This window comes from Brassica napus, chromosome C8, assembly GCF_020379485.1.
Source record: "Brassica napus cultivar Da-Ae chromosome C8, Da-Ae, whole genome shotgun sequence".
In the NCBI taxonomy this organism is placed as follows: domain Eukaryota; kingdom Viridiplantae; phylum Streptophyta; class Magnoliopsida; order Brassicales; family Brassicaceae; genus Brassica; species Brassica napus.
Window position 1 is genome coordinate 16,222,871 of NC_063451.1, and position 19,979 is coordinate 16,242,849.

Consider the following 19,979-nt stretch of genomic DNA (forward strand, 5'->3'; position numbering starts at 1 on the left):
GGTTCTGGCTCGGCTTGCTTGCCTCACCGCGGCCCTTCTCCTGTTCTGCTTGGAGCTTGGGACATTCTCTCTTGAAATGTCCTGTCTTTCCACAATAGTGACAACCTCGGGTATCACCACCACTCGAGCCCTGCCTTCGGCCCTGTTCCGGTCCTGGACAGTCCCGAGCTGAATGATCCATCTTGCCGCAACGAGTGCAAGCTCCCATGGCCTCCAGCACTCGCCCCCATGGTGTCTTCCACAATTGGAGCACTCTGGCATACCACTTGAGGTTCTACCCTCCTCAGTCGAGTCTCGCTTCCTCTTCCGGTCACCTCCACTACCACTAGAAGCCGTGTGGCTCCTTGACTTCTGCTTGGCCTCCTCCGCCAGATTGGTCTCTACCATAGCCATCCTCTCCACTAGCTCAGACACTGTGTGGTAAGTACCAACTGAGCAGTAGGTTCGGAGTTCGACCCTTAGGCCCCTGATGAACCGGCGAACCTGAACCGTCTCGTCCGCCAATTCTTTACCCACGTAGCGTCGGAACCGATTAAAATTTTCCTCATACTCACGAACTGACATGCGTCCCTGAGTCAGATCCAAGAACTGAGACTCCAAACGATCCCAAGCTTCAACTGGAAAGTACTTGTGGTTAAACTCAACCTCAAAGTCTGAGAAACGCTCAATAGACCCGTTGGTGCGTTTGCCCAGAGCTAACCACCAGTTGTGTGCGTCACCTTCCAGGAAGTGAACTGCAATGTCCTTCTTATACTCCTCTGGGCAACGAGTTGAGCTGAAGTTACGAGCCAATCTGCTCCTCCACTCGTCTGCCTCAATGGGATCAACACTACCAGCAAACCGTTTCGTGCCCAGTTTGGATATGTCAGCTAACAAGCTCAGGTAATCGATCCTCCTAGCTGGCCGAGCTGGTGGGTCGATTTCCATTACTTCTGCATCAACCGTAGCTCGATCCTTGACTGCCCGAACAGCTGCCCGAGCTACCTATGCGGCGGTCTGAACTACTTGAGCTGCGGTCTCAGCTGTCTAAGCTATCCTCCGGGCTGCCTGAGCTGGCGTGACCTGACCTACTGAGGAATTCACCAAAGGGGTGAATGCTTGAGTCAAAGCCAGCATCAGCGTGCCCGTTGTCTTCACCGCGTCCAGTACTTCACGCATGGACGGCTCAGCCACTTCTTCTACGCCAGTCCCATGACCGGCCTGGTCTCCCGCGTGAGAGGATTCAGCTTCCTCCGCTCGTCTCAACTCATGTTGATTGTCCAGGTCAGTTACCTGAACCTCAGTAGGAAGGATCGGCACCAAAGGCTCTCCGGTCTCATTGTTTACTAGCCCCTCTTGGGTTGGCAATACTTGGGTGGGATTAGTCCCATCTACCCCAATCTGTCCGGATGCGCCAACCGCTTCCTTTCCCTTCCGAGTCTTAGACTTCTTAGTTCCCTTAGGACTTCAAAATACATCAAGTTAGTCCAATGACTTAACATAAACCTCAAGCCATATATACGGTCAAACAATTCAACAATCACTACACAACCTTACCATGAGACCCAAAGCCAGATGTGTGGTGAACACATAACCCAAAACAAATCATAGAATCAAGCATGCTCTGATACCAACTTGTAATGACCCGATCCCGGCCCTTAGGCTCAAGCTGATCCGCGACCTTACCATTTCCCTATGTCTATATGAATCCGGTTTTAAGTCTTTAGGTTCTAAGTCCATTTCATTATAATTGAGGTTCATGAACAAATTAACTTAACAAGATGAACATAAGGGGCAAATCGATTGAATATATAATAAATGAGATCGATACATCATTCATATGTTCATGCTAATAAGTTACACACTTAATCTATCAAAAGTTCACAGTTTGCACAATAGGCTATCAATACTTCACACTTGTCAATAATGACCCAACACCAGACATCTTCCCATGGCTTAAATCCTCACGGTGCCTTTCCTTTACCACGGTCCAAGTCCGATCCTGAAACCAATCCATACACATCAATCAATACATAGCCGATATCCTAACATCAATAACTAGTCATGCATGGTTTCGTTCCCTAGTGTTCCTTAACCAATCCTATTCCAAAACAACACCATAACAACCGGCCACACTCAGATCCTTCATAGGATCAGGCGCGCCTACACTATGCCAAAACCGGATCCCACCCAAGCGATTTAAATCAACCCAAACAGTCCTTGGTGTATCCGATCATGCCCAAGTCCGGCCAAGGGCCAAGGACTTCACTTCTGAACCGGCCAAGGCCTTGGTTCAGTCTCTCCACATCTGATCTATCATATTATCACATAATATACAGGGAGCAAGGCGAAAACAGAAGAGAGGGAGAGATGGATGTATCCGATCACCAAACCGGCCACAAGCCCGATCAGATCAACCGACGGCTAGGGCTGATGGTTCTCGATCTACACCACTAATTTTAGGAGTTATTTCCCCTGCCGCCATGTCCTTCTCCTTCTGTCTGGTATCCATTCTCAAGCCCTGCCGGAATAGATCAGACCACCACTTCCACGGTTCCTTTCTTTGCCGCCGATCTCTTTCTCTCTCTCACGATTTGCTCAGAGTTTTCCCTAAGGAAATTCATGTGCAAAATTGACCCCAGAGACTTATATTTATAGAGAGAGGGGTCAGAGAACTGTCTGGCCGATCGGTTGCAAGGGATTGGCCGAAATGGTGCCACTTGTCCTCTTGCACCCTTTCGCCTATAACTGCCCCCCAACCGGCCCTCTTAACCGTCCAACTGCTTCCTGGCAGTTTCTCCATCAAAAACCAACTCCCCTAGCCTTTACCCAAGCCCTGGTTCGGCCTTGGCTACACACGGCCCCATCCTCCCAAGCCCTGCTCGAGAAAATCGAAAACCTAGTCGCGACTTTTCACCACAGGAAGAGCACAAAAGCGAGATCGCAATTTCTCTATCTTAACAGAAAGGGCAACAATAATTACTATCAAACCCCATAAAATTCATTTCATTACCGAGTTGAAGAAATCTCAACGCTTAAGGGTTTGACCAAAAAGCGTTCTTCAAAATTTTTTTGGAAAAATAAAACTTGCTCTCCCTAAAACCCCGAAAAACACCTAGATTACTCTCGGAAAAGGGAAGCACAGAAAATCGAGTATACAACTCACCGATGTACTTATTCCGCATAACTTTCAGAAAAACCCTAGATTACTCACGGAAATAGAAGCACAAAAAATCAGGTTGACAATCCCCCATGGCTGGACTTCTTCCGAATAACTTTCGGAGAAATGAAGTTAATTGCTATAAAGTCACTCGAAACCTAAAACGGTTGACGAAGACTAAACAAAGAAAAATGGGGGATCGTATCCTCACCACTAAAACGTTTTCTGAAACCTAAGATTCCGTAAAAATTCAAGTGTCGCTTCTATAGTAACATATTCCGCGAATTGTGAATTGTGGGAACCGAAATTCGCACTGTCGATTTACGTTTAAATTAGGAAACTAGGAAAACCCTAATTTCCTAGAGGTCCCGGATCTCTGCGAGAGCCAACGGCAAGTGACCAAATATATGCGGAAATCATGAAAAGATAACAAACGAGTTTAGAGAAAACAGTAGATCTTATTTCGAGTCCAAGTAAGAGCGTTGCGATCATTACAAGAGATCATAAAAGCTTTGGCCGCAAAGGCTGTCAGCGAGTTACCTAGTTCTAGCGGCCTAAAAGCTCAAACCTAGTTGAGTCGCAGCTCGATAACAAAAGACGAAGAAAATACAGAAAAGGTTTTTGATTGATTTCGGACTGAACCTTATGAAAAGCTGCCTCGTACCCCTTTCGAGGATCAAGCCGAACGTAGTTCAAGAGTGAACCAAGAGATCAAACAGCTTGTGCGCGTTCGTCTGGTAATCGGGTGCCAGTCATGGAAACAGAGCATGTCGAGAATAATGCTTCAGAGTTTCTAAGTGCCGAGAGTTCTGAGTCTAAAAAGTTGTCCCCCTATGCCTCTCGCCTAGGACTCCTTATATACTTGCTCCTAGGTCGGTTTACGCTTTTCCCCTTCTGCCCTTAAGCCGTCATTGCCTAAAAATGGAGATATTCCATTTTTTCCGATCTTCGTAATTATCTTCAAAATTTCGTATTTATCCGCGGAAACTTGACATTTAACTTTCCTTGCGAACCAAGCGTAAACCGTACCACGGTTTACGGGCTACTGGTTAAGAAATCGTAAGGTGGGCTTCGAGTCATGTTTTAGGTCCCTTTGGGCCGTCTTTCGACTTGAAGCGTTTTTTACGACTTCTTTCGATAAAAACAAACTTTTCGCGGTTTTTATCGTAAAGTTTGATTGATGGCTTCGAATGGCGGAAAACATGAAATGGGTTCGCTACGGTCTTCGGGAGACAGCATCGAAGGGTAGACGAGAATGCATGGATTCGTGTCGTATCGACGTTTTGGAAGACCTCGGTCACTACGTAGCGACCGATTGAAACGCACGCTCGGTCGCTACGTAGCGACCGAGCGAGACGGACGCTCGGTCGCTACTTAGCGGCCGAGCTTGGCTCGAGCTCAGTCGCTACCTAGAGAGAGTATATGTAATACCCCGTCTTAAAAAAAAAAAAAACCCTAATTTCTGGTTTATGGAATTTCTCGGGGAAGCCGAAGGCTCGGGAAATTTTTATCCTCAAGGTTAAGGTTAGTCTGGAGTCTATTAAAAATATTGAGCTCATCAGAATGGGAGCGGAAGAATATTCAGGATTGATGGTGGGACGAAAATTTACCAGAAGGGCCGAAATCGCGCAAATCGACTGAGAAGCTCGAGGTGGCTTGATCTAAGGGATCAGGACGTGGTCTCAACGATTAAACCTGCTGAATGTCAACACAAGAAGGAGGTGTAGACGTGCATGAAGCAGTTCCATGCAGCTCGACACACCTGCGATCTGGGCATGCGAACCGACATGCAGAGGCCCATGTGTCGCGATGCATGAACACCAGACATGCTGAAGGGCAAGTGGACGTGGAGGTGTCTTATGGCATGGCCAGGAGGCATGCAACAGGGCATGTGGACGCCCATGTGTCGCCACGCATGCGACCGGAAGCATGCGAGACGACACACATGCGATCGGATGGCATGTTCTTATTGGCCGGAAACTTCTATATATACCCAGCCACCCTTCACCATTTTTACTCATGTCATTCCATAGAAACCAAAGCAAAACGTGGCTAGAGAGAGAGAAAAAAAGAAGTGAGGTGCTTTAGAAGTATAGACATTTCCAAAGACCGATAAACTGCCGGGAAATTCTGAAAGACTGTCCAGAAGTGAAAGAAGTTTTTTTCCAGAGTTCTGATCAGTCCAGACCAGTCCACTCAAGACATCGACGTTGGGTTTGGGATTTAACATCACGGTACCAAGACGAAGATTTGGAGGGGATAAAAGGGGTTTGGTCAACATCCAGAATCAAAGAGTCGAGCCACATCGCTTAAACACTGTGAGTCACGGTTAATTGTTTGTTTACAATTTTTAATGCAGGTTCCTGACATTGGAGACGGCTTCCGAGCTAGGATAGCCGGACCGGTCTAGGTGTCAGTTTGTGGATCCGAGGCTTGAGACGATGTCTGGGCTAAGTGGATAGCAAGACTAGTCTAAGCACCCGGATTATTGTTATTGTGTGATTATTATATGTTGTTATAGTGTGTACCTCGTGTTGGTACTGTTGTGTGAGAACCTCGTGGTGGTTCTAGTAGTAGTTTGCAGGTCATTGCTTCCTCAAATGGTACCACTAAGCCGGTCATGGTCTGGAAAGTGGTGGGCTCGGTTTAACTTGGCTTGATCACCAAGGCCGAGTGTCACACGTGGATGTGACAGCCCCCGGTGAGTCCGATAGAGGACCGGGGCACGGCGATTCCGATTGAGGACCGTGACCGGGCGATTCCCGAGCGCCTACGCCTGTGTGGTGTAATAGTGAAGGGATTGTCGGTGTCCCTTATGTGGAGGAAGAATGATTCTGTTGGGCCCTAAGAGTATATATATGGTTGATTGATGTGAGGACACTCATAAAGAGTGTTTGGATTTATTATGGTTTAATTGTTTACTGATTAATCATTTAGGATTTAATATTTGAATATTGATTGTTGAACTACCCGTCTTGCTTGTGTTTGGGGTTGAGTTTAGAATGACGGGTAGTTGTTTATGCTAGATAGGGAACCCTGGCTCACTGAGTGAAACTAGTTCACTCACTCCTCATATCCTTTTGCAGGTGACCAATAGAAAGGACCATAGCGCTCGCGGAACTGTAGGAGCTGGTGTAGATTGGACATCTTTTGCTAAAGACTCGTTTTCAAGATATCTAAATGTATGTTGTACTTTCGACTGCGTCCATGGACCATATGTATAATATTTTGGGCTTGTGAACTTCATGTTTTATATATATGGAATAAAGTATGTTTTATATTTGTGACGTGTTGAATCTGATATTAGGTTAATCCAACCTAACACAACTCTATGATTTGGTACGGGTTGCAAAGCCTTAAGCCGAAGATTAGAGGAAACGAGTTTTGAATGGATTCTCTGGGTTACAAAATTATGTTTGTGACTTGGAATGTCTATTCTCAACCCGTCGTAACACTTTCGGACTTGGCAGAGGAAGGTTGTTCGGGCATGGTCTTGTTTGATTGTTGCCCGGCTGACTGACCGATGTCTAAAACGGTTCGGGGGTGTTACAGAGGTGGTATTAGAGCATGGTTTAGATCATGCGGTCAATCACGCGTTTTTCGTGTTTTATCGAGTCAAATGTGTCGCAAAATATGTATAAGGAAACCAGCAGAGTTCCGCTCTAATTAGTATTCTAAATAGGAATTCCTTGTTTGTGGATTGAAGATGGCAAGGAGGGGAAGGAGTGATGGGGGACAGGATTGGATGCTGGGTATAGACAGAGTCCCAAGAAGAAGGATACTGGGATATGAATCCGAGGGGAGAGTGCAAACACTGACGCACACTAACCAAGGATTCAGTGAAGAAAACATAGGAAGAAACAACAATCTGTTTGGACATGATCAAGATATACCACCAGAAGAAAACTTTCCACCAAACCGTACTGTAAGGAGAAGACCAGAAACATATGATAGCGAGTCGAGTGTTCAAGGACCAAGACCAATAAGGCGGAACAACCCGATTGAACCAGAAGTTCATGATCAACCACAACAAGGAGTAGGAATGGAGCACACTCTGAAGATGCTTCATGACGTGATAGCGAGGTCATTACAACAACCTCAGGTGCAACCTCAGCCACTCGTTTCACCACAACCTTCAGTTAGTACACCGATGTTACCGTTGATAACTGCCATGAAAAATATGAAGACACCACATTTTGAAGGAGGGACAGATCCATTTCAAGCCGACCAGTGGCTTCGAACAATGGAGAAAAACTTTGAGACCCTGACGTGTTCCGAAGAATCTAAGAAGAAAATGGCAGTGTATTACTTAGACAAAGACGCGGCAGAATGGTGGGATAGTAGGGATCGCCAAGTAGGACATCTGGTCACCACTTGGGCGGCATTCAAACAATAATTTGAACGCAAGTACTTCACTCCTGAATCTAAGCGGAGGCTTCAACGTCAGTTTGCAAACTTGGTACAAGGAGATAAGACAGTTAGAGAATATGAATCTGAATTTATGCGACTGCGACGACACGTGCTGCGAGGACAAGATGATGAGGAGACCATGATATCTAACTTTATGTTTGGTCTTAAACTAGAGTTAGAGAATAGACTAGCAGTGGGTAACTACGAGAGTCTCACCGAGCTAGTGGAAAAGGCTGTGAATGTGGAGATCGGATTGGAAGCTGAGAAGGCGGCAAGTAAGAAATCCAAGCAGCATCAAGAAGGAAAGTATGGTGGAAACCAAAGATCATTTAAGAGTAAAGATAAGGAAAAAGAATCGGGAGGGCCAAGTCGACGATCTTTGTTCACAGGAAAATGTTTTAACTGTGGCAAGACAGGCCATAAGTCAAGTGAATGCTTCGGGAAGAAACCTGGATCCTTTCAGTCAAACTCCTACAATCCTACATGTTTCACGTGTGGGAAGAAAGGGCACATCTCTACCCAGTGCATCGTCAACCGTCCTATCCCAGCTACGCCAATCACTGTCCGTCCTCCTCCAGCTCCACCTGCAATCGCACCAGCGCCGAAAAGGCAAGCTATAGGAGGTAGAGTTTACGCTTTAGAACTAGAGGATACTAAACTTCCAGGCCCATCTAAGGTCTCATCACAGGTATTTGGGTTCTTTAACCTTACTAGATTTATTTTGTGTCGTGTTATTGCTTGTGATGGATTGGTTACCTTCTATTTGATAATTTTTATGTTGTTGATATATATATATTGATGTTGTGGCAGGAACTTTACATGTTGCGGGACGTCCCACACATGTATTGTTCGACTCGGGGGCAACACATAGCTTTGTGGCCCCTGAGGTAGCTGCCGAGTTTGTGGGTTCATTTGTGATTGACAGGATGGATGTGGCTGTGATGACTCCTGGAGACCAAACCCTCCAAGCAAAAGAATGCCTCAGAAGAGTTCCGTTAGTCATTTGCGAGAAGATGTTCTTGGCAGATTTGTTGGTGGTTCCCTTAAAAGGATATGAAGTTATCTTGGGCATGGATTGGTTATCAGGCTATCAGGCACAATTAGATTGTGGAAAAGGTCGTATTTTGTTCAAGGAGAACGGGCAAAGACAAATAGTGTTTTACGGGATCAGTCCAAGCAAGTCTGTGTCTTTAGTAGCTGCCTTGAGAGTGGAAGGTTTGCTTAAGGATGGAGAAGCATATCTGGTAACAATATCTGCTAGTGAAGGGCCCACTAGCAATGGAGTTGAAATTACGGATATTGCGGTAGTACAAGAGTTCGAGGATGTGTTTGCAGCGTTGAAAGAATTACCTCCACCTCGGAGTAACCCTTTCACAATTAACTTGGAACCTGAAGCGAAGCCGATAGCAAAGGCTCCCTACCGCATGGCACCTGCAGAGTTAGCAGAGTTGAAGAAACAACTTAAAGATTTAATGGAGAAAGGTTTCATAAGACCTAGCTCTTCACCATGGGGAGCTCCGGTCTTATTTGTCAAGAAGAAGGATGGTAGCATGCGGCTTTGCATTGATTATCGAGGAATCAACAATATCACCATCAAAGATAAGTATCCTCTTCCGAGGATAGACGAGTTGTTGGATCAGCTAAGGGGAGCAAGTTGGTTTTCAAAGATCGACTTGGCGTCGGGCTATCATCAGATTCCAATTTCAGAAGGTGATGTCATGAAGACTTCGTTTAGAACTCGTATGGACAATACGAGTTCGTAGTAATGCCTTTTGGCCTTACTAATGCACCGGCGGCCTTCATGAGATTGATGAATGAAGTCTTCCACGATTATCTCGACATGTTCGTGATAATCTTCATCGATGACATTTTAATATATTCCAAGACGGAGGTAGAGCACAAAGCACACTTGAAGCTAGTGTTGGAACGATTAAGAAACCAGAATCTGTATGCCAAGTTTAGCAAGTGTTCTTTCTGGAAAAGAGAGATCGGGTTCTTGGGGCACCAAGTGTCTGGAGAAGGAGTTTCCGTAGATTCGGATAAGGTGAAAGCCATCGAGGAATGGCAAAGGCCATCAATGGTAACTGAGGTAAGAAGTTTCCTCGGGTTAGCCGGGTATTATCGAAAGTTCGTCAAGAACTTTTCTTCGATTTCTAAGCCCCTGATGAAGTTGACAGGAAAAGGAGTTCCGTTCATGTGGGAAAAAGAAACGTAGGAAGCATTTCAAAGACTGAAGAAAGCTTTGACCACAACACCGGTATTGGCTTTACCTGAACAAGGTAAACCTTACACTGTGTATGCAGATGCTTCTAGGGTTGGGTTGGGTTGTGTGTTGATGCGGAAGGCAAAGTAATTGCTTATGCATCAGGGCAGCTACCCAACACACGATTTAGAAATGGCGGCAGTGGTGTTTGCGTTAAGGATTTGGAGATCTTACTTATATGGAGAAGTTGTGGAAGTATTCACAGATCATAAGAGTCTCAAGTACTTGTTCACACAGTCTGATTTGAACCTCCGACAAAGGCGATGGATGGAGTTTGTGGCGGATTACGACCTGAAGATTCAATACCATCCAGGCAAAGCTAATGTGGTCGCAGATGCACTAAGTCGTAGAAAGTTGGCTTCTAATGTTGGAAAGGAAGTGGAAGTGTTATCAAGTGAACTCAAGTTGATGACTTTATGGGAAATTGAAGGGGAGCCAATTGAGCCTTTAGGCATGCGAGCCGTAAACCAGACAGGTTTACTCGCACGGATCAGACAGGAGCAACAATGTGATGAAAAGTTAAAAGGGATCATTGCAGAAGTTAAAAATCAAGAAGCTCCAAACGCAAGTGGCTATCATGCGGCAGCAGATGGTACATTATTACTTAATGGGAGGATATCAGTACCACAGGGAGAAGGGCTACGAGATGAGATTTTGAAGTCGGCGCATCACTCGTTACTCAGTATCCATCCCGGGAGTACGAAAATGTACCGAGATATCCGAAGGTATTATCATTGGCCAGGAATGAAGAAATCAGTGGCGCGATGGGTGGCTCAATGTCAAACTTGTCAACAAGTCAAAGTCGAGCATCAGATTCCAGGAGGATTGTTACAAAGCTTACCAGTACCTCAGTGGAAATGGGATTCCATATCCATGGATTTCATCACTGGGTTACCTCCGGCTCGAGGAAGATCAAATAATGCAATATGGGTGATTGTCGACAGACTGACGAAGGTGGCGCACTTTTTACCTATGAAGGAAACAAATAAGGTAGAAGTATTGGCAGAGATGTATGTGGATCAAATTGTGAAGTTGCATGGTGTGCCAACAGATATAGTCTCCGATCGAGATCCTAGATTCACCTCAAATTTTTGGAAGGCGTTACAAGAAGCAGTGGGAACTAAGTTATTCATAAGCACCGCGTATCATCCCGAGACGGACGGCCAAACCGAAAGAACCATTCGCACCATAGAGGATATGATGCGGATATGTATATTGGATTGGGCGGGAAGCTGGGAAAAGCATTTACCATTAGTCGAATTCTCCTACAACAACAGCTTTCATTCTAGCATAGGTATGGCACCATATGAGGCGCTTTATGGGAGACCATGCAAAACACCTTTATGCTGGACCGAAGTTGGAGAAAGAAGAGAGTTTGGACCCGAAATTGTAGAAGAGACGATGAAAAAGTTGGAGATCATTCGAACCAATATGAAGAAAGCGCAGGATAGACAAAAGAAGTACGCTGATCAATCAAGGAGAGAAATGGTGTTCAGTATTGGTGATTGGGTTTATCTGAAAGTGTCAGCTCAAAAAGGAAAGGACCGACTCGGGAAGGTCGGGAAACTAGCGGTAAGATTCATTGGGCCTTACCAGATTATACAACGAATCGGAGAGGTAGCTTATCGTCTAAACCTACCTGGAGAGATGCAAATACATCCTGTATTTCACGTATCAATGCTGCGGAAACATGTTTATGATCCCAATGCTATTGAGTCAGAGAAAATCGAAAACCTGCAAACAAACCGCACTTATCTAGAGGGACCAATCCGAATAGGTGAGCGTCGGATACGAAGATTGAAGAATCGAGAAATTCCTCAAGTCCAAGTTTTATGGGGTAAGCGGAACCGTGTAGTTGTGACCTGGGAGGATGAATCAAGATTCAAAGCATTGCATCCAGAGTTCTTCCACGAAGATGTAGTGATGGAAGAAGGGGGATCACCGGATCCTTAGAGAATTCGGGGACGAATTCTAATAAGGAGAGGAGAATGTAATACCCCGTCTTAAAAAAAAAAAAAAAAAACCCTAATTTCGGTTTTATGGAATTTCTCAGGGAAGCCGAAGGCTCGGGAAATTTTTATCCTCAAGGTTAAGGTTAGTCTGGAGTCTATTAAAAATATTGAGCTCATCAGAACGGGAGCGGAAGAATATTCAGGATTGATCGAGGGACGAAAATTCACCAGAAGGGCCGAAATCGCGCAAATCGACCGAGAAGCTCGAGGTGGCTTGATCTAAGGGATCAGGACGTGGTATCAACCATTAAACTTGCTGAGTGTCAACACAAGAATGAGGTGTAGACGTGCATGAAGCAGTTCCATGCAGCTCGACACACAGAAGCACGAGGTGTCGCATTACCTGCGATCTGCGCATGCGAACCGACATGCAGAGGCCCATGTGTCGCGATGCATGAACACCAGATATGCTGAAGGGCAAGTGGACGTGGAGGTGTCTTATGGCATGGCCAGGGGCCATGAAACAGGGCATGTGGACGCCCATGTGTTGCCACGCATGCGACCGGAAGCATGCGAGACGACACACATGCGATCGTGTGGCATGTTCTTATCTGGACATAAGCGACCAGTCCGATCACTCGGACAGAGGTGCCGACGTCCATCCGAGAAGAACACGAAGCCAGTTCGCTCGGCAGGATGCGTCGTTCGAAAAGCCCATGACAGAGGAAGAAGAAAACCTCTATTGGGTAGAGCAGGAATAACTGGCCGAGAATCAGGCTCAGATCCACCGCAGCCAACGCCGACAGGCTCGCAAGGCTGCTAGAAATCCTGATGAGATCCATGATCTCCGCGAGTACATCGCAAAAACTGCGGCAGAAGTCAAGGCCGTAAAGTCGCAGATTCACCACGCGACAAGCGCTGCACCCGAGATCGACAGACTTCTCGAGGAAGCGCGGAAAACTCCGTTCACTGCCCGGATCACGGAAACTAACATCTCAGATCCTGGGAAGATCCAAATTCCAGTCTACGATGGCACCACCGACCCGAAGGCGCATCTGCAGTCTTTCCAGATCGCGATGGGAAGGTGCAAACTCAAGGAACGCGAACGAGACGCTGGCTACTGACTCCTCTTCGTCGAAAACCTCAAAGGAGCCGCGCTCGAATGGTTTTCTCGTCTGGAACGAAACTCCATCGGAAGTTTCCGTCAGCTCGCCTCGGAGTTTCTCAAACAGTATTCCATGTTCATGGACAGGGAAACCTCAGACGTCGACCTTTGGAGTCTATCTCAAAGAGAAGACGAACCACTCCACGAATTCATGAACAGGTTCAAGCTGGTAATGGCAAGAGTCACTGGAATCAGCGACAAAGTGGCAGTCGACGCTTTGCGGAAATCTCTCTGGTACAAGTCGAAACTCTGGCAATGGATATCCCTTGAAAAACCGAGAACAATCCAGGACGCTCTTCACAAGGCAACGGACTTCATCATGTTGGAAGAAGAGATGAAAGTCCTCTCCCAGAAGTACAACCCGCAGAAGATGTCTGCGAGAAGGAAAAACCCTCCCAACGATAGGTATGTCCACCACGAGGGAGAAGATCTCCAGGGCGAGCATAATTACTCTATCAACCCCGAACAGGGAAATACTTCTGGAAATACCTGGACCAGGAACCAGCTCAAGGATAATTCCTACTGCGAGTTCCACCAGACCAGAGGTCATTCCACTATGAACTGCAAGGTTCTCGGCGCAAGGCTTGCTGCAAAGGTCCTCACCGGTGAAGTTTCGAAGGTCACAAGCATAAAAGACCTCCTCCTGGATTCCGATCGCCCTCCCAAAACTGATAAAGAGTCCCCCGAAAAAGACACCCGCGTAAATCAGTCGGGCGAGAAACGGGGAAGGAGGCAGGATGAGCGAGGAAACGACAGCAACCGTAGAAGGGTGAGCATGATCATCGGGGGATCGCAATTCTATCGCAATTAGATCTCGTCGATCAAAACTTATGGATGGAAGGCTGAGATGAGTTCAAGCTGGCTGGCTTGGTCCCCAACCGATGACGCCCCTAACGATACGATCGTCTTCGAAGAGCGGGAAACCATCGGAATCGACAAACCTCACCCATTGGTTATCGATCTGATAATCCGAGACCTGGAAGTGGGAAGGATCCTTATCGACACGGGAAGCACAGTCAACGTCATCTTCCGCGATACCCTCCGGAGAATGAACATCAAACTCGGAGGTGTCGTCCCGAAACCAAAACCTCTCACCGGTTTCTCAGGTGCAACGTCAATGACCCTCGGATCAATCAAACTCCCAGTGATGGCTAAAGAGGTGACGAAAATCATTGACTTCGCGGTAGTCGATAACCCGGCCATCTACAATGTCATCATGGGAACTCCTTGGATCAATGCCATGAAAGCGGTACCGTCGACTTACCACCTTGGCATCAAGTTCCCAACTCCAAACGGAACAGCGATAATCTGGGGATGCCAGAAACAGTCTAGGCTCTGCTTCTTGGCCGAGCATAAACTACGACAAACTCAGAACACCCCCGCGGTCAACCCGAAGCGGGCTAAGAAAGCTAAAAACGCTCCCGAGAGCTCCATAAAAAGTGATCCAGAATCACCCGACCAGGCGATGACTCCAGACAGCGACATAGTCCCCGAGTCCATCGCCTTGCCAGCGGACAGCCCGACTCCTGAAACGGTCGTCGATCCAACTGAAGCCCCAACGGCTGAAGTAACCGGAACGATCCATCCAGCGAGTAGGAACACCTTCAGCAACAAGAAAAACTACGAGATGGCTTGATCCTCGAAAGAGGTACGTAGGCAGCTTGTCATATCGACAAGTTCAGCTATCCCCCTCGTTAAAAAGGGGGGGGGGTACGTATACTCGTATACTCCCACAAAGTCCGAAATATCCATGAATGTACTCGATATTTTCGAAATTTTTTCACTAAATTCTACCTTCTTTCGACCTTACGATTCACTTGCAATAAGTCACAGTAATCTAAGGTTGGCCTAAGAAACGCCCAAGATAAGGGCATACCGTCTACGCAGTCCTTGGATGAAAACTAATTCCTACATAATTCACACATACTCATGGTCAAGCAAGACCGGAAAAACGCATCTTCTATAAAAACGAAGATCGTAGCCGTCTCACAGCAAAAGACATATATTCGAGAAAGCGAGACGTCGCAAATATTTCTCGAAAGATATTATCCAAATACACAGTCCGTCTGTGACTCTAAAATACAAAATGCCCGTCGATTGGCCCCGACGGACAAGTCCAAAACGTTCTCTAAAAAAGAACTCGTAGTCAAACCTTCATAAAAACTAAAGGTTCTCTTACATCCGACAAGGATACCATAGCGCACTATACAAGAAAATCCAAAATTTTGGTTAGCACACCAGACATTCTCTGGAGAGTGCTCGATTCTTCCCACACAAGTCATATAAGCCGGCGCCCAGTCGCAGACTTTAACCGGAAAGAATCAGGTAGAAATCGCTAACGGGCAAAACGAAAGCCGATTAGTCGTCGCATAGCCTTAGAGCCGAAAGTAAACCTAGGTCTTGCCCTAAAACCGGTCCTACTGGTCCATTAACATCTCAAGGCATGATATTGAAACTGATATGAGATCTTAAAACATGTCTCATCGTCCACATCTAAAACGCTCACGAAACTTCGTAAAACTCCTAAACGTTTTCGAATACCCTCGAAAGAGCAAACGAACTGAACGACAAATTAAGGTTAAGATACGAAGTGACTACTCGTGTCTTTCCCTCGACACATAGAATGCTAAAAGAACATTCGTTATATATAAAAAGGACGCAGAGCGGTTGGGATTCGAAGCCACCAACGGCCAGTCCCGCATACATAGTCAAATGACCTTGCAAGGCCATAGCACACTCAAATAACAAACGGCCACACTCGGCCTAAAACACCACACGAAATCTTGAGATAAAGGCAAAGGGAAAACAATCCCGACGACCTTCAGAGATTAAGGTCAAGATACCCGGACATCGAGACTCCAAATGAGTCCGCAGGCTGATCTACTTCTCCTCCCTCGTCCGCAGCATCGGCTCCCGCTTCCGTCGTGTCCTCCGAAACCTCGATGGGTTCCCAAAGCTCTCGGATCCTCCCCTCGAATTGAGGAACCATCGACTCGGCCTGGGCGCACCCATCCATGAGGCCCGACTTCCAAAGGGAACCAACCGAACCGCGGCATTCGCGGAAGTCACCCACGTAGTCTTGAGCGTCCTTGAAACTCCTGAACTCAGCATCAAACAATGTAGCTCTCCTCGCTAACTCAGCAGCAATCGTCCTCCTCCCTTTCCTCTCCGCACGAATGAGAGCTCGGGAATGGGACTCAGCCTGTCTGCGCTCTCTTTCCGCAACCTCGTTCTGAAAACAGATGAATTTCCTCTCGATCTCTTCGGCCTTGAAGTGCGAAAGACGCGCCTCTCTGAAACTTCTGTCAAGCGTTGAATTAAAGACCCGCATTCCCTACACGAATCAAGGGTCAAACATGGAAGCAACAAACGAAGACTCGCCAAAAAAAAATAATTTTTCATAGAATAAAACTTTGTTGATCAACCGAGAACCTTTCGCGACCACTTCTCTCCTCGACGCTTCATCCAGTGACGCTGGAGTAGTAATACTGGGAGGAAGGTTGGCAAAGAAGTCGTCCGGAAGAGGAGCCTCACTGGTTCCACTCCCATCACTCGGGGTAAAACCCGGGTTCCATCCGGGTAGCGGAAGATCTTCTGAGACAAAGTTTCTATCTTCGAGAGTGATTCCCTTGTCCTTTCGGGGCCTAACTCTCTCCCTCTGATCGGGAACAGTGTCGGGGTTTGGCTCGTCCATGTCAGATGCACGTAAAGGTCGGGAGATGCCTCGCGATCGGTAGAGCGCCACTGCATTTTGGATCCCGTCTAGGGTGAAGGAATCCCAAAAGAACGGACCATTGCGGAGAAGATCTCGCTTAGCAAACAGGTCCCTGGGGGTCGCGGGGAGGATACTGTTCGCTGCAAAAAAAAAAAAAAAAAACTTACTCCACCTATATATAGGAAAAAAGGTACAATTCATTCTCGGACTTTCGGCAAATGATTACGTCTAATTCCATCAAAACAAGTCATACCGCAAGCTAAGACCTCACACCCAGGTCCGCGGATCCTAGCTAGCTGGGGGGCTAACTGTTGGGGTCAAAACTGGTCACGACATAATCAATGCCTGGAAGTTCCCAGAAAACCAACTCTCGATCGATCCTTGAAAACTAGACATTCCCGGAAAACGATTAATCAAGTAAAAAATAGTATTTCGCGTATGCGAACCGAGGAATGTCGAGAAGAGGATCAGTCTGGAGGAGGTCTCGATCGTAAGCGAGGACCGTCTCAACCGAGGTAACCTACCCCCTGGGCGAGGACGACCCGCACCGAGGTCACCTTGCCCAAGGGCGAGGATGACCCGCACCGAGGTCACCTCGCCCATGGGAGAGGACGACCCGAGCCGAGGTCACCTCTCCCATTTACGAGGATGACCCGCGCCGAGGTCACCTCGCCGAGGTTACCTCGCCCATGGGCGAGGACGACCCGCGCCGAGGTCACCTCGCCCATGGGCGAGGACGACCCGCGCCGAGGTCACCTCGCCCATGGGCAAAGACGACCCGCGCCGAGGTCACCTCACCCATGGGCGAGGACGACCCGCACAGAGATCATCTCGCCCATGGGCGAGGACCGACCTCCTGTTGGGGTCGAAAACGGTTACGACGAAGTTAACGTCGAAATCCCCGTAAAATGCAAGTATGTCTTTTCGCAACAAATCATACTCGTTCAAGAGAACGTCACAACGTATGTTCCCGAGATAAAGCTTCGTCCGAATTCTATTTAGATCAAACATAAGCCATCGGAAACATACCCAGACCGGTTACGGATAAATCCGAGTATGACGATCGGAACACGGACGAACCAAGCTTGGTCATTACGCTACTACTGCACATGCACGCTGTCCGGTCGCTACGTAGCGACCGAGCTCTTCCGAAACATCGATACGACAATTAGTCCATGCATTCTCGTCTACCCTTCGTTGCTATCTCCCGAAGACCGTAGCGAACCCATTTCATATTTCCCGCCATTCTAAGTCATCGATCAAACTTTACGGTAAAAACCGCGGAAATTTCGTTCTTTATCGAAAGAAGCCGTAATAAACGCTTCGAGTCAGAAGACGGCCCAAAGGGACCTAAGACATGACTCGAGGCCCAACTTACGATTTCTTAACCAGCAGCCCGTAAGACGCATGACGGTTTACGCTTGGTTCGCAAGGAAAGATAAATGTCAAGTTTCCGCGGATAAATACGAAATTTGGAAGATAATTACAAGGATTGGAAAAAATGGAATATCTCCATTTTTATGCTATGACGGCTTAAAGGCAGAAGAGGAAAAGCGCAAACCGACCTAGGAGCCAGTATATAAGGAGTCCTATGCGAGAAGCAATGGAGGACTTTTTCTCAGAGTAGACTTAGCACTTAGAGCAATTAGGGATATTTCCGTTTTTGTTATTCGAGTTGCGAATCAACTAGGTTATTGCCGTCTTAGGGTTTTAGAAATAGGAATCTCGCCGACAGCTCTTGTAACCCAGGCTCTTACCTTGTTGTAACGCTAAAACGCGAATTCGGAATAAGATCTACTTTGCTCTCTTTTCGATTTCTTATACTTTATCGTTGTTATTTTTGTGTTCTGATTGCTTGGCGTGTGGTATTAGAAGATATCCAGGGCCTCTGGGAAATTAGGATTTTCCTAGTTTCCTTATTTAAACGGAAATCAACAGTGCGAATTTCGGTTCCCACAGTTTGGCGCTAGAAGGAGGGGGGGGGGTACGGATCAATCTAACTCCCAACCACATCACGCTCAACCAGATATGTCAACTGGCGACGTGGTTAATGTGCAGACTCCTCTTAACGGAAGCAGTGGCACTGATCTCCACACTCCCGCAGCGGACATATCCGCGGCCAACGCACCAGCCAACGCCACGGCACTCGAGGAGTTTAAAAAGATGTTCGCCACCTACGAAAAAAGGTTGGAAGAACAGGATAAGCTCGTGAGCACCTTGACCAAACAAGTTGAAACTTTAACGGCAATGACTCGAACAATCCGCCCCCGCGGAACCACTAAAGTCCGCGGGAAAAGAGTCGACTTCACAACCCCACTCGACAGACCTGGAGCCGCGCAGGAACGCCCTTCGGGTCAAAACCCTAGCGAGAAATCTCCCATCGAAAAGGGAAACCCCGAAAGTCCTCCGCCTCCCGCGAAGGCTTCGGAGGACAACGGAGTCGAGCACTTCGACCTGGATCCTAGCGATGTCTCGAACGATACTGATTAGGACGTCGACAGACATCCAAGGAGGACCAGAAGCCGATTCACTCGGGAAAGCTCTCCGTTCGACAAACCAATGACAGAAGAGGAGGAAATCCTCTATTGGAACGAACAAGAAGAGCTGGCTGAAAAGCAAACCGAGCTTACTCGCAGTAAACGCCGACAGGCTCGGAAATCTACTGGCGAGACGTCGGATATCCGCGGTCTTCGCGACTATATCACCAAGACTGCGGCAGAAGTAAGAGCTGTGAAATCCCAAATCCATCACGCTACCAGCGGTGCACCCGAGATCGACAGGCTGCTGGAAGGGGCTCGGAAGACCCCCTTCACCACTCGCATCTCAGATATGAGGGTATCCGATCCGGGAAAACTCAAAGTATCGAGGTATGATGGTACGACTGATCCGAAGGCGCACATTCAGGCTTTCCACATCACGATGGGAAGAGCGAGGTTGAAGGATGGCGAAAAAGACGCTGGCTACTGCCGCCTGTTCGTCGAGAATCTGGAAGGGGCAGCCCTCGAATGGTTTGCACGCCTTAAGCGAAACTCTATCGGAAGTTTCCGACAGCTCGCATCGGAATTTCTCAAGCAATACTCTATGTTCATAGATAGAGAAACTTCCGATGTCGATCTCTGGAGTCTGTCCCAGAGGGAAGACGAAGCCCTCCGCGAGTTCATCAGCCGATTCAAGTTGGTAATGTTCAGAGTCAGCGGGATAAGCGACAAGGTGGCCATTGATGCGCTCAGAAAAGCGCTCTGGTACAAGTCGAAATTCAGAAAATGGATAGCCCTCGACAAACCGCAGACGATCCAGGACGCCCTCCACTACATCATGATCGAGGAAGAAACGTA

General features: G+C 47.3%; 1 protein-coding gene across 1 annotated transcript; it reads left to right on the forward strand.

Annotated features, from left to right (window-relative positions):
• The first annotated feature begins 13,101 nt into the window (after nucleotides 1-13,101).
• On the forward strand, nucleotides 13,102-14,565 carry LOC111208936. The gene is made up of 2 exons (XM_048766767.1): nucleotides 13,102-13,698; nucleotides 13,741-14,565. The coding sequence occupies exons 1-2, from the start codon at nucleotides 13,102-13,104 to the stop codon at nucleotides 14,563-14,565; spliced, it is 1,422 nt and encodes a 473-aa protein (XP_048622724.1).
• The last annotated feature ends 5,414 nt before the right edge of the window (nucleotides 14,566-19,979 follow it).